This window comes from Populus euphratica, unplaced genomic scaffold (genome assembly GCF_000495115.2).
Source record: "Populus euphratica unplaced genomic scaffold, PopEup_1.0 scaffold76.1, whole genome shotgun sequence".
Classification (NCBI taxonomy): domain Eukaryota; kingdom Viridiplantae; phylum Streptophyta; class Magnoliopsida; order Malpighiales; family Salicaceae; genus Populus; species Populus euphratica.
In genome coordinates, this window is record NW_011499890.1 from 434,459 (window position 1) to 448,889 (window position 14,431).

Below are 14,431 nucleotides of genomic sequence, written 5' to 3' on the forward strand. Positions count from 1 at the left end.
TAGTAACTTTTTTTGTCAAATTTGCTCTTTATAGGTTCTCGACCATTTGGTGATCCAAAAACTAAATGCAGAGGGTAGATTGGAAAAGAAAGAAACAAAAAAAGGGAGTTATTTTGATAAAGTAAGAACATAATCAAACCATAATTCATGTTTTTTTGTTGGTGCTGTTCAATGTTTCTAATCCTAAATATGGGTATTCAATTGTAGGCTGAATTCTTGTACGTATGATTATTGTGGCATTCTAACATTCTGTTAGTTGCTGTACTATTGTCCCGTAGAACTATTGCACTTACACTTTTTTTCACCTTAATTGCAGAATGAGCTCTCAGCAATTTTAAGATTTGGGGCTGAGGAACTCTTTAAAGAGGACAGAAACGATGAAGAAACCAAGAAAAGACTCTTAAGTATGGATATTGATGAAATTCTTGAAAGAGCAGAGAAAGTGGAGGAGAAGGAAGCTGGGGGAGAGCAAGGGAAAGAATTGTTAGGTGCTTTTAAGGCAAGTAAATAATTCATTATTTTCTATGTTGGAATTCCATTGCTTATTTCTGTACCTTTTCTGTTTTGATTGTATCCAGGTTCTGCTGCTTCATTTACATTAGGGTAGTTTTGAAGGTCTAAAATCTTAAATGACTACGCTCTTTTATGAGTTTATAAAATTGTGTCAAGGTTTGCAACACCGTATCAATTTTGAATTAAATTGACTTAAAGTAAATAGTGTTTATTATTGGGTCTGATAACCTGGTGCTTGGGAAAAAGAAAATGATGGTTATAAGTTGGAGGAAGAGAGAAAATGCACAAAAGACAAATCTATTTCCCCTCTTGTGGTTGGCATGGGGGGATGTGTTGTCATATTTATTGATTCTTTCACAATTAAGTTTGCTGATTATTTTATTCTTGGATTATATCCAGGTTGCAAATTTTTGTTGTGCCGAAGATGATGGGAGTTTCTGGAGTCGCTGGATAAAACCCGATGCTGTAGCTGAAGCTGAGGTATGCATCTCTTTTGTTGAATTTGATATAAGATTTTATAGATAACAGCTTGACATGTTTTTTGAATGACTAGTGATGTTTGTTTCATTTCTTTTGTAATTATCATATTTTTATTTGTGTGATATTTGTTTTCTCCCTTTAGGATGCTTTAGCTCCTCGTGCTGCAAGAAATACTAAGAGTTATGCAGAGGATAATCAACCTTGGAGAAGTAACAAACGGAAAAAGAAAGGTTCTGAGCCACCTGAACCACAGGAGAGAGTGCAGAAGCGTCGAAAAGCTGATTATTCTGCCCCCTTAGCACCAATGATCGAGGGAGCATCCTCCCAAGTGAGAGAATGGTCTCATGGAAATCTGCCTAAGAGAGATGCTTTACGCTTTTCTCGTGTGGTATGCTTCAAATTTATCTTTCAATTTTCAAGATTGTTAAAAGTGAAAACAAATCCTTTTTAGACAGTCTAGAACTTTGTATATCTACATCTTTTCTCTTGTTGGAAATGTTGAGGAAAAAAAACACATGTTTTCAGATTCCTTAACTTCACGAGTTTTTTAATTTAATTCATATTATATAATCAGTGCATTCATCTTTTCTTAATGTGGGGATTGGTTCTTAACCTTCTCCTTGCTCTTGTTCTGCGAATTTGTTGGTTGGATATTGTTTATTTTTTCCTATTTTTCTTTCTATACCTGCAAGACAAATTTAACTAGTCAAAATCAGTTTTCTTGTGTATCTGTTCTGCCATTGTCATACACTCTTTTGCAAATTTTTACTTTTCTGCGACTAATCTAATTGAATGTAATAGCAATATTGTTAACCTGAAAATAGGATCTGAGAAACGTGGATTCTTTCAATTCCGTCAAATTTTGGAGAATCCAACTCCAGCTGCTTGATGACAGCAGGAAATATTCTTATTCCTGATAAGACTCCACCAAAATTCATTTTTAATTGATAGTTTAGTGGGAACAAAAGTATTGATAAACAATTATTAGTTCAATGAAATTTTTATATTGGTACCTGGAAGGAAATATGAGCCCTGTAACTTCTTTCCCTTTTCTCATTACTTGGAAGATCTTTGATAATTTGTCCAATTTGTGCAATATGTGGAAGTGCCGTGCTGATTAAACTGGTTAAATGTGAGAACTGGCCAAGCTTAGAGTGCTTCTGGCATTGTGGAAGTTTATAAGACAGCCTTTTTTCTTCCCTTTTTTTGTTTTCATTTTAATTAGAAGATGTTTCTACTAGCCATGCTTGGCTAAAGTTTGGATTTTCTCTTTATTTTTTTTTAAATTAGGTGATTAAGTTTGGGAACTTGAACCAAATAAACTTGATAGCTGAGGAGGTTGGTGGAACAGTTGCGGCAGCTCCACCTGATGCACAGATAGAGCTTTTTGATACTTTGGTTGATGGTTGTAGAGAAGCGGTTGAAGTTGGAAATCTGGACCCAAAGGTTTGGTTATTCTTGCCATGTGTATATTTTTGTAGGTGCTGCATTTCATAAATATGTTTGTGGTCGAATACCATAATTGCCTTTTCTGACTCAACAATTTCAAATGGGATTTTCTTTAGGGTCCTTTGTTGGATTTTTTTGGTGTCCCCGTGAAGGCAAATGATCTATTGAGCCGTGTGCAAGAACTTCAGCTACTCGCAAAGCGAATTAGTCGCTATGAAAATCCCATAGCACAGTTTCGAGTGTTGATGTACCTGAAGCCTTCAAACTGGTCCAAGGGTTGTGGCTGGAATCAGAGTATGCATTTCCCATCTTTTGTATCATTATCTTAGAGGATAATAATTGACTTGTTTCCTTTAGCTGATTGATCATGGTATTTTCCTTAGTTGATGATGCGAGATTGCTTCTGGGAATACACTACCATGGATTTGGCAATTGGGAGAAGATACGGTTAGATGAAAGGCTTGGCCTTTCGAGGAAGATTGCTCCAGCAGAACTCCAGCATCATGAGACCTTTTTACCACGTGCTCCAAATTTGAAGGATCGTGCTAATGCACTTCTGGAGATGGTAAGCTATCATTTGGAAAGCAGGAAATGCCAAAACTGGAAAACAGGGCTTTCTTTATGCTTTCATCCAGTCTCTTGCTGTAACTTTTGCAAAGCTTTGTCTCCATCATGCATGTATGATATATTTATATTGTTAAACTCCAGTTACCATTTAAACTATTGCCACAACAGACACAAGTATATTAATTAAGTTAGCTTCCTAGTTTAACAGCCAAAATTGTGCAATCTTAAGTCTTGATATTTTCAGCTACCCTTGCAAATTTTTGTTTCCCATTTTAGTTGTGTGCGATGTGTATTGCTAAACTCCATGTTACCATTTAAACAATTGTCACAGAAGACACAAGTATATTAATTTAACAAGCTTCCCAGTTTGACTGTCAAAATTGTGCGAGATTATCTCTCGAAGTTTCATCATCCGTTGCCTCTGATATTCTTGTATCAGATGGCAGTAATTCTGTAAGTGCTTGCCTGTTTTTTAATTGTTCGTTACTGTTCTGTTGCATATCTAATTTGCATTGAAGTGAGGTGGGTTTTATGTACTGATAACGAGCACTTCTTTTTTCAATCAGGAACTTGCATGCTTGCCTTTTTTTAATTGTTCGTTATAGTTCTGTTGTATATCTAATTTGGAAGTGTGGTGAATTTTGTGTATTGATAATTTGCATTGAAGTGAGGTGGATTTTATGTGATGATAACTAGCACCTTTACAATCAGGAACTTGCAGCAATTGGTGGAAAGAAAGCAAATGCTAAAGGGGGTCGGAAGGCCTCCAAGAAGGGGAGAGAGAATCTTCTGAACATCTCTGTTTCGCGGGACAGGGGCAAGAAAGCGAAGCCTGGGTCTGTAATGGTTAGTGTACAAATGAGCAAGAATAGGCCTCAGAGACCACAGAGAGTTGAACAGTTAGTAAAAGAGGAGGGTGAGATGTCAGACAATGAGGAATTATGTGAACAGTTTAAGGAAGTAAAATGGATGGAATGGTGTGAAGAAGTCATGTTTGATGAAATTAAAACCCTGAAACGTCTTAACAAGTTGCAGACTACCAGCGCTGACCTTCCAAAGGAAAAGGTACAGCATCTTTTGATCTGATAGGCCGTTGTGTAGTGATATTTTTTGGATGCTAGAAGTTTATGTTCAACCTTTTCTTGCAGGTGCTTTTGAAAATTCGAAACTATTTACAGCTTATTGGACGGAGAATAGACCAGATTGTCTTAGAAAATGAGGAAGAGCGTTATAAACAGGATAGTATGTGTTTCTCCATCCTATACATGTTCAAGTTATCTCCTCTTTTTTATTTACTTTTGGTGTTCTCTGCTGCTTCTTTTCATTTAAATCAATGTTTTCCCAGGGATGACAATGCGATTATGGAATTATGTTTCTACTTTTTCAAATTTATCTGGCGAGAAACTTCGTCAGATTTATTCGAAACTTAAACAGGAGCAGGAGGAAGATGCAAGTGCTGGACCCTCTCATGCCAATGGTGCTGCATATGGTTCTCTTGACAAAGACAGCGATCCCAACAATTTTCCTCCCCTTTCTAGGAATTTTGAGCGGCAAATTGGATATAAAAATGAGAGTGCCTATGCAATGTCAGAACCAATAAACAGAGGTCATGATGCAGGGAAATTTGAAGCATGGAAACGACGCAGAAGAGCTGAAGCTGATATTCAACCCCAATTTCAACCCCCCTTACAAAGACCATCAGGCACCCGCTTATCCAACCCTAACTCATTGGGGATTCTTGGGGCAGGACCACCTGATAACAGGCCTTTTTTTGAGAGACCTTACCGAGTGCGGCAAACTGGTTTTACTCCAAAACAAAATTTTACATAAGGTATAAAGTAGTCTAGTGCTCGAGGGAAGGAGAGCAACTGATTGAGGGCGTAAGCCCCATGGCTTTCCCATGGTCCATCACTGCTTCAGTCATTAGCTATACTGTGGAATTCTTTTCGACATCAGAGTAATAAGGTGCCAATTCCTACTTGGTTTCTTTCTGGCAGATCTGAAATATCCGTTGGATGGGGAATTTGCGTAAATGTACAAAAGGTGCCTGGAGGGATGGCCAAAATTAATTAACATGAGAAGGATGGATGTGGTCTTGTTGCAATTTTTTGAGTTGGGTAATTGGTTTTACGTATATAGTGGAGTTAGTGAAAGAAATATTAGAATTTCATTCAATTTAAAATATACATAAATGAGCGGAACATATTACATGTATTATGCCTTGAGAGAAGTGTACATTATCAGTTTTGAATAATTTTGATTCCCTTTTACCAATACAGTTTCAGCTTTTCATTATTCTGAACCTTATTGTTCCTCTCGAGACACTAATAAAACATGTCAATATGTTATTAGTAGTTGTGTTCTGTCCTTGGCGCATGATGATAAGCTGCTTCGCTTCTGGACATGGCATGTATTATAGTTATCTGTTTCTACACTGATTCAGCTCTACTCTAATTGTTACTGTAGGTCGTGGTGGTGGTGTTACGGGGATGTCTGATTTATTGTTTTATCTGCTTTCCGCTATTTGATGTGGTGAGCTATTTCTTAATCAGCATGAATTACTAAGGACGCTCACTTTGGTAATGCGGAAAAATGAATCTGCTTTAGCAATGGATCAATTATCAAAGATATACACTTAGGTATATGAGGATTGTGACAGGAAGCGCTCTGTCCTTGCATGCTATTGATGCTACTTATGCAAAGGGTTTCAGATGCTTTTAGGTTTTGAGTTTTCTCATGTCCCTGTATATTTATCCCCTGGCCTGGGTGTGTATTTTTTGGATGTGTGTTGTATGTCCAGTGCAATGGCCTCGTATGCTATGCTGATTGACTTTTTAATTGAATATGTGGATGCTAGGTTTTTCCCAAAGCTCCATGAATCTCCCATCAAAAGGGAGAAGTGTAGGAGGCTAATAACATGATTCCTGCTAGAGCAGGCTTTGTTTTTTGGTTAGCTGCGATTTGACATTAATCCCTGTAGCTTGTCAAAGAAGAGCCCTCATGTCTGGAGGACAATTGTAGTTATTAGTACTGATAATCACGAAGAGTATATAAAACTTCTGGGCATGTCTTTTTATTTTTTGGCGCTTCAAATAACATAATCCTACCTTTTGTGGTTAGAAATTTGTAGAAGACGAGAGGCCAAAATAATACCCAACATATCATATCGTTCACGGTAGACGTCAAAAAATTAAAGAAATAATTATTAAATTAAAATTGATTTTGAAAAAAATTGAATTGATTTTGTTTTTTCTTTAAATTAATAATTTTTTAATGTTTTTAAATAATTTTGATGTGCTATATCAAAAATATTTTTTAAAAAATAAAAAATATTATTTTAATATATTTATAATTAAAAAACAATTACATTTCCAAACACTTCTATACCCATATAAAAATATCAAGCAAAATAGGAGATAGAAACAAAAATTATCCTATACCCATATGAAAATATCAAGCAAGATAGGAGATGGAAACAAAAATTATGAGAAGGAAGTAAAGAGACAAGATTAAAAGGTGCTGTGTGGCCTTGATTCCCACAAGTGAAGCGTGGTTGATAGCACTTTATCACTTTATCTCTCACATTGCTTTCTCAACCTCATACTACCTGCTTCCAAAAACTATGCAGGTGGTGCCAAAACAAGGGAGGTATTCTTCTTCTTCTCTTATTTTATTTTTGAAAAGAAGAAGAAGAGAATGGATAATCCATTAATTTTGTTCAGTCCCTGATGTCTTGCAATTTGTTTTGTGTCCACCAATTAAAGAAATATATTTCCCTCATGCCCTTGCCATGATAACACAACAAAGACTACACCTATTTTTGAACGTTTAATTCCAAATATTTTACTTCACTTGAGCAAATACCTTGAGAGCTAGAATTGAAAGATAGCAAAATACAAGGACAAATATGCAAATAAAGAAAAAGAAAAACCCTCAACAAGAACATGGTAGCTGTCGTTAGTGGAAATCAGATGCAGGCCAAGAATGTTGGCCATGGCAGTCATTCTTAGCCGCAGGATTCCAATAGGTTCACTCTTATCTGCCACGTAAGTGAAAGGAGGACCCCACTTGGGACATTGATTGGCTCTCCCGCCCTCTTATTAAACTGAATTCTCCTCTTTAGCTTCTTTTTCACTACAGGCACTCATCCCCTAACGCTGCCACAGAACCAGGAAAAAGAAAAGGAGAGGCAGAGACACACTTTTGATCAAAACTCATCACAGCAGGTAATTTATACCTGACAACTCTTTCTACTGTTACTCTCATCTTTTCTTTTCTTTTCTTTTTTGTGTGTGTGTACTTGTTGTATATCTATCTATATATCTTAGTTCATCTTCTGCTCTTATCAGAGGTGTGGTCTTGTTTTGATGGTTTGTTAGACACTGACACGACCACACAAATACTGAAATACACCGACCTTGTTACTGCTTTCAATCTTGTTTTCGTTCTTCTGCTTTAAGGAGTTGCAAAGGGTTGGTTTACCAGGATTATTTATACACTGGCATGATTTTCATAATTTCTTATAAGATGTGATGGCATGAATACATTGATATCAACTGTTTCTGGTTTCCTTGATCATTACGTGCGCAGCATGCTTTACTTTCCTATATATAAACTTCTTTTTTACCAGGGAGAAAAGGCATGGTGTTGATATCCTTTCTATACATTATTATAAATGTATTATTCACTCCTTATAGAACTATAGTTGAAGAAGTTTTAAATTTTGTATTTGAAGCAGAGAAACTAAGGGTAGACAAAACATATAATTAAGGCCGTATTATCTTTTAGATTTTATGTAGTGCCAATTTTTAATTAATGATAGAAAATAAGCGACTGATAAAAATTCACGGTGATGTCCCAAGGAGATAGCTGAATGGTTTAAACTTTAAGATTTTACTCGGGTGTCTTAAGGTTAAATCATAGGATGAATGGTGGAGATTTAGGCAATTAGAAGACAGTTCCTGTATTAAGACCTAACATGCCTTCAAATGAACCCTATACAACAAGGTTGACTAGGGCTGAGGTGACTATTGATGTCCAATAATTCTCGGAAAAAGCTTGAGTTTTGTTGTTTTTTTTTTAAAGAAAAGGAAAGGAAGATAAAACAAAAAAGGAAAGGAAAAGGAGTTGTAAATTCTGAGAGTGAAGGGCAGAATTACAGCTTTCAACAAACTAACACGGATTCTTCCAGTAAACTATATATAGCTTCCAGCCTTCCTACATTTTTCTTTCTTTCATACCAAAGCTCTTGCAACTGCAATTTAAGTTTTTGGTTCTTTTTCATTCAAAATCTAGTTGTATGTGGTATTCTGTATTGGGTTATGCCTATTTTGAATACAACAGCACTGCATGAATTGTCCAAATGAAACTATGTAAAATGAAATTCAGCTTGATTTCTTACCATCGTGTGCTGGCACAAAAATTCCTAGGCAGTGTAGTTGGACATATAATGTTTTCCTGATTTAAGAATTTAGTAAAGTACATAAACCTACATGATTTTTTCCGAAGAAGGTTGTGAACACTGATTTCTGCACTATGATTTTCTAGCTAAGGTGTTTTGATGAATATAGTTTGTTGGTGGTATTCTGCAGGGGGGAAGATGGACTACTTTTATGGACCAGGAAGGAATCATCTGTTTGTTCCAGGGCCGGTTAACATCCCGGAACCAGTCATTCGGGCAATGAATAGGAACAATGAGGATTACCGTTCACCAGCAGTTCCAGCCATGACAAAAACTCTTCTTGAGGACGTGAAGAAGATTTTCAAGACTACCTCAGGAATTCCATTTCTCATCCCAACCACAGGTACTGTTGCAGCAGTCATCTGACCAGGTCTTAAATTCTAAAATGTTTGTAATTCATCTGGAGCACAAATCCAAATACAGTGAAATGCTTTAGGCTTCTTGGATGCCAGTATGTCGTAAGAATTTTAGAAGTGTTTGCTAACTTATGCCATCTTATTGGAGACATATATTTTTGTATATTTCAGTTAATAGTAGTTTGTGTTAGCTGACGTTGCTATTTTGGTTCAGGCACTGGTGCATGGGAAAGTGCACTTACCAACACATTGTCTCCTGGAGATCGAACTGTGTCTTTCTTGATAGGCCAATTCAGTTTGCTCTGGATTGATCAGCAACAACGCCTTGGTTTCAATGTTGATGTTGTAGAGAGTGACTGGGGTCAAGGTGCCAACCTTGACATCCTGGCCTCAAAACTTGCGGAAGATACTGCGCATACCATTAAGGCTGTTTGCATTGTTCACAATGAGACAGCAACTGGAGTTACCAACAACTTGGCTAAAGTTAGAAAAATACTTGGTAAGTGTATATGCTAGTGCTTGTCAGTGGCAAACCTTAGCAGCAATAATAAAGTGCCTATGTATGCTAATAGTCCTTAATCGGTTATATTACTTGCTTAGATGTTTCTCCAAAGAAAATCAAGGATCTTTTTTCAGCATAAACTAGTTAAAATGTGCATTGACTTCAGCATATGATCCTATTACAGTCGTTGACCTTTTATGTTTGTCTAACTTCTGGAACATGAAAGCTACGCCTGCATCAGTTGCCTGGGGACCGACTGAGGCACCTATATACAGAGAAAGATCCCTAACTACTCGAGAGTTTTGGGTTGAAACTCGAAAGCGGTGTCCGCTGATCTCCAAGCTCGATGTTGGTTCCCTGAAGGTTATTCACTGTGCAAAATAGTACCTCTTACAGAGGGTTGATTCTAAGTCTTATTTGCACATCTGCTCCATTGATGTAGTGCTTCTTTTACCTATCCCTAATAAATGCTTTAATAGAAGCTTTTCATAGCATTTATAAATCAATGGAGTTTAAAATGCTGGAGTGAAGCATACCAGTGTACTTTGTGGTGGATTTTTTAGGGTGGAAGTGGGACTTATGCGGTGCAAATTACGTGGAAAATATAGCCTTCCTCACCCATTTATTGGAAATGATCGGTTCTAAGCTTTTAATTTTTTGGATTGTTAGATTAGCTTATATGCTTTATTTGACAAACAACATAGAGCTGCTCCAGCATTCAGCTTTTCTCTAATTCTGTGACTTCGGATATTATAATTCAGTTCTTTCATCGTTTAATTTTAATCTTGATCACGTAAGATGGATCTCGTGTTTTTCAATGATTCTCAGATGACTACAGCCATCCAGCTCTCGTCCTTGTTGATGGAGTGTCCTCCATTTGTGCCCTTGATTTCCGTATGGATGAATGGGGAGTAGATGTGGCTTTAACTGGCTCTCAAAAGGCTCTTTCTCTTCCTACCGGGATGGGTATTGTGTGTGCAAGCCCTAAAGCTATCGAGGCATCTAAAACTGCAAAATCGGTTAGAGTCTTCTTTGACTGGAAGGACTATTTGAAGTTCTACAACCTCGGAACATTTTGGCCATACACTCCTTCCATCCAATTGTTGTATGGACTTAGAGCAGCACTGGATCTCCTTTTTGCGGAAGGGCTTGAGAATGTGTTTGAAAGGCATGCTCGTCTGGGAAAAGCAACAAGGTTACTCCCTTTTCTTTCATGTTTTCCTTTTAATTATTTCAGAAAGTTATCTCAATCATTGAATTGTCTGACAGATGCACAATTCATGACTCCTTGAATTTTAAAATGTAGGCTTGCTGTGGAGGCATGGGGTTTGAAGAACTGTACTCAGAAGGAGGAATGGTTCAGTGACACAGTGACTGCAGTTCTTGTTCCCCCATACATTGATAGTGCAGAAATTGTTAGGAGGGGATGGAAAAGATACAACTTAAGCTTAGGTTTGGGCCTTAACAAAGTAGCCGGCAAGGTTTTCAGAATAGGGCATCTCGGCAACCTGAACGAGGTAACCTTCATTTCTCATATACTTTGACATGTGCATGTAGTGATTCATTAAACATCATTCAGAAACACCATCTTAAGAATAAATCCAAGAAGGATACTTGAGTACATGAAGACACTGCTGACAGTAGCACACAAATAATCCACAAGAGTGTATATTAAATTAAAAACTGTCCTTCAAATTGCATTAAAGAATCATGAAACAATTTGCCTGTGTGAATGTATTCGTTAGTCATGCATCGAGGAGAAAAATAATAAAATTAAGGGTAAGAAGTCATTACAATTTGTTACCTATCAGCATTTTGACCTGGTAATTGTGGGCAGAGAGACTTATTTGGAATGTCTAAGGACTCGTATTCTTGAGTCATAATGTCTAAGGACCCAAACCGAGGATTTGAAAATCCTTCTACTTTCTAAACTTCAAAGCTTCTTTGGATAACTCTTAAACTCTGATCACAATATAATGGATTAACTAGCTGTAGTTTCCAGCAAAAATGTTCGACTACTGCAACTTTAAGCTTTTATAACTATGACCAGTCGTGCTAGCCTGTTAGTGTTAAGACAGTCATAACTCTGCCAAATGGGTCCATATTCCTTAAACAGACCCTCATTCTCTTCTCATGTAACATGATCTGTCAAACGTAAGCATTTTCTGTAATATTTCCTCTCCTTGTCACTTCCTTTCAAGTTAATGACTAGGAAAATATAACTTACCATAACAGTCATATTTAATTGGAGCCCTGCCTGATTCCTTTTCTGCATGCAATTTCTTTTCTCAGCTGCAATTGTTGGGCTGCCTTGCTGGAGTGGAGATGATACTCAAGGATGTGGGTTACCCAGTTAAGTTGGGAAGTGGAGTAGCAGCTGCTTGTGCTTATCTGCAGAATAATACCCCTCTTATCGCTTCCAGGGTTTGATTGAAATACCATCAATGTAATTATTCTTTTTCTGTCATTCGCTTCCAGAAACACTGATGTATGAATGTTTTCCTTCTTGTGCCCGTACTATTTTGAGGCTCCCGAGGTCTCTTTATGTAAATCTTTGCCTTTTACAAGATAATGTATTTGAAACACCTTCAAATCCAGCCTAGTTTTCTTTTTTGTAGCACTTTTAACAGTCAATGTCTTATCTCATAATTCATCAACAAGACAGGTGATTTCTAATGCAGATAAGAATAAGATCAGTACTCGTCGGAATTAAATTGTTCCGTGTACTGTGGTTATAAGAGCTATCACTGGATACCAAAGCATATGTTATGCTAGGCCTTGTAATGCTAGCATTACTTGAAGTTTCATGGATGCTGAGTGCTGAAGATGCTGCTTGGAGAAAAACTTACCTCACATGTCTATAGTTTCTTGATTGAGGCTGGTCTGCCAGTTTTCATTCTTCGCAGTCCCACTCTTTTTGGCACTAGTGTTTGCTCCTCGTATAACTCTCAATTCTCTTGGCATCAGATATACCTCATCGACCAAATCTTCATCTGATATTTGGATTGATGAGAGTGCTGGTAAGGTCTTGTTTCCAGGAGACTTCCTGGTTTCCGGATTTCCAACATTGGCTTTTGGAACGGATAGCATTTCACAGGTGATGCCCACTTTTTGATTGGCTTTCTCCATCTAAACCGTAAATACCTGAATTTTACTGGAATCAGATTCAGTTACAGCATGCTTAGAATTCTCTTAATCTAGAGGCTTTCGTATAACATAATGTTTGAAACCAAATATTATTTCAATAATTAGCACACGAACACACGGTACTCCTGTTCCGAGCAAGCATATGACATGATTTCTGCCTCCGTTCTGTCTATGGCCGGGAATAAATGTGTCATATCTCCTTTGGACAGTGGCCCAAGTTCCATTTGTGACTTGGGAATTTTTTTATCAAGCTCTAGATCTAAACAACAAATTGAAACCCCAATTCAGTTGTTCTTATTACTGGTCAACTCTCGTAGCGTAAGCTGCTATAAAATGAAAAGCCAGTCAAAACCATCTTGGTTTTTTAACATTATCTTTTATAAAGTCAGAAACTTGGGACTCGGAAACGTGTTCAAACCTTTGGTCAAAAAAGGATTTCCACTTCTCCAATCAATCTGTTTAAATGTCCTATCATCCCACGCACTTCAATCTCCACCACGGAAAAGTTCCCTAATACCGACCCCATGAGTTCCATGGAGGAAGATTGCTTTGATCGCCTTCCTGATGCTCTTCTCCTTGTTATCTTCAACAAAGTAGTTGATGCTAAATCTCTCACTCGATGCATCTCAGTATCCAAGCGCTTCGCTTCGCTTGTCTTCGAAGCCGACACAGTATTTCTTTCCATCCCTCCTCGCAAACACAACTCAAAAGCAGACAACAGATCATTAAGAAGAAATCTTTTCAAGATTCTTATTAGTAAGTTGATAGCCAAACCACTCCATTTCTTTCATCGTTTCATTGCTGACAGGTCAGATACAGACCGGAAAACTGTTTCTTTTTATTCACCTAAAGAAGTTTTGAAGCACTTCCAACAAGCTAAAACTATGCACATGGAGCTTCCTTCTGATGATGTTATGACAGGACTTGAGGGGAATGATTCATTGCTAAAATGGAAAGCCAGGTTTGGTAGCGAGATAAAGAATTTTGTTATTCTTAGTGCTACATCTTTTCAGAAAAGAATGCAACCTTTATCATCAGACGACTTTTCTGAAAACAACGGAGAAGTCTTAACTGATGGTCAAATGAAGTTACAAATTGTACGGACAATTTCTTGCCTGCTTGCTGCTTCAGCAAGGCATTATTTGATCAAGCAGGTTTTGGAAGAACATCACGCACTTGAAGATATCATAGCAAGTGATGTATGCAAGCAAGGGAGGGTTTGTATGGGAAAAGATGAGGTCGCCGAGATAAGAAATTCAATGAAATCAATGGTGGCAAATACAGATTCATCTTTGGAGAGGACCCGAGTGCCTGATTTGAGCTTGAAGTTGTGGTTTGTGCCCGTGCTCGAGTTGCCAGAAAATGGGTACATAATGAAAGGAGCCACGCTAGCTGTGCTTAGGCCGAATGATGATGGGCAGATTGGAAATGGCAGCAAGTCTGATTTGTTTGGTTTTGATGGGGAAGAACGTGAAAAGAAGGCATTTAATGAAGCTGTGAGAGAGATGGTGAAGATGAAGAAGAGCTATCTAATGACTATGGATTCCTTTTGATTTGTGAAGTTAAACACAATTTTCTGTTCATTTTGACATGATTCATGTGTTAATTATCAGCACACACGAGCATGATTCTGTAAAAGAACACATAAATCTTGACAATATTAAATTAAAAATTTAAGCTGGAAATGCCCAATTCTATCCCTTTTTATTGAGTCAATTACAGAAAATACCCTTTATTTTGTATGAAAACTTTATTGCAACGTGTCCTTTTCAAAATTGTACTTGCCAGCCCTCAAATCAACACCTTCACTGATTTTAAAATACCTTAACTACCCTCGTTTCTAAGGCCACAGCCAAACACGATATTTGAGGTAATGTTTTTCCCCTCCATTTACTGTTTTTAAGGTAATGCCAGAATTAGCACCTAGAGTGAACTCTTGGCAATAGTGGTGTTGAA

General features: G+C 37.4%; 3 protein-coding genes across 6 annotated transcripts in view; all 3 read left to right on the plus strand.

Annotated features, from left to right (window-relative positions):
- The window catches only part of LOC105131036 (protein CHROMATIN REMODELING 5-like), a 38,331-nt gene that overhangs the window by 11,643 nt on the left and 12,257 nt on the right, over positions 1-14,431 (plus strand). For 3 of the 4 annotated variants that reach the window (XM_011033800.1, XM_011033799.1, XM_011033801.1), the window contains exons 22-31: positions 35-121; positions 317-499; positions 913-993; positions 1,136-1,381; positions 2,284-2,439; positions 2,559-2,736; positions 2,826-3,007; positions 3,721-4,074; positions 4,158-4,251; positions 4,355-5,363. In XM_011033800.1, coding sequence (XP_011032102.1) covers positions 35-121; positions 317-499; positions 913-993; positions 1,136-1,381; positions 2,284-2,439; positions 2,559-2,736; positions 2,826-3,007; positions 3,721-4,074; positions 4,158-4,251; positions 4,355-4,839 — 2,046 coding nt within the window. In that variant the 3' untranslated portion in view covers positions 4,840-5,363. Of the gene's footprint in view, positions 1-34; positions 122-316; positions 500-912; positions 994-1,135; positions 1,382-2,283; positions 2,440-2,558; positions 2,737-2,825; positions 3,008-3,720; positions 4,075-4,157; positions 4,252-4,354; positions 5,364-14,431 lie in introns of those variants that run through there. The other variant, XR_843349.1, reaches the window with a different exon arrangement.
- On the plus strand, positions 6,984-11,955 carry LOC105131035 (serine--glyoxylate aminotransferase-like). The gene is made up of 6 exons (XM_011033798.1): positions 6,984-7,235; positions 8,601-8,813; positions 9,041-9,325; positions 10,157-10,523; positions 10,635-10,845; positions 11,621-11,955. The coding sequence occupies exons 2-6, from the start codon at positions 8,609-8,611 to the stop codon at positions 11,756-11,758; spliced, it is 1,206 nt and encodes a 401-aa protein (XP_011032100.1). The 5' UTR covers positions 6,984-7,235; positions 8,601-8,608; the 3' UTR covers positions 11,759-11,955.
- LOC105131033 (F-box protein At4g18380-like) lies at positions 12,801-14,079 on the plus strand. Its single transcript, XM_011033796.1, has one exon. It carries the CDS (start codon positions 13,000-13,002, stop codon positions 14,026-14,028), a length of 1,029 nt encoding a protein of 342 aa, XP_011032098.1. The 5' UTR covers positions 12,801-12,999; the 3' UTR covers positions 14,029-14,079.

Coding starts and splice junctions, on each gene's coding strand:
- LOC105131033 (XM_011033796.1), top strand. CDS start 13,000: ATGAGTTCCATGGAGGAAGATTGCTTTGATCGCCTTCCTGATGCTCTT.
- LOC105131035 (XM_011033798.1), top strand. CDS start 8,609: ATGGACTACTTTTATGGACCAGGAAGGAATCATCTGTTTGTTCCAGGG. Junction 9,326..10,156: donor TAAAGTTAGAAAAATACTTG/GTAAGTGTATAT, acceptor AATGATTCTCAG/ATGACTACAGCCATCCAGCT. Junction 10,524..10,634: donor CGTCTGGGAAAAGCAACAAG/GTTACTCCCTTT, acceptor TTTAAAATGTAG/GCTTGCTGTGGAGGCATGGG.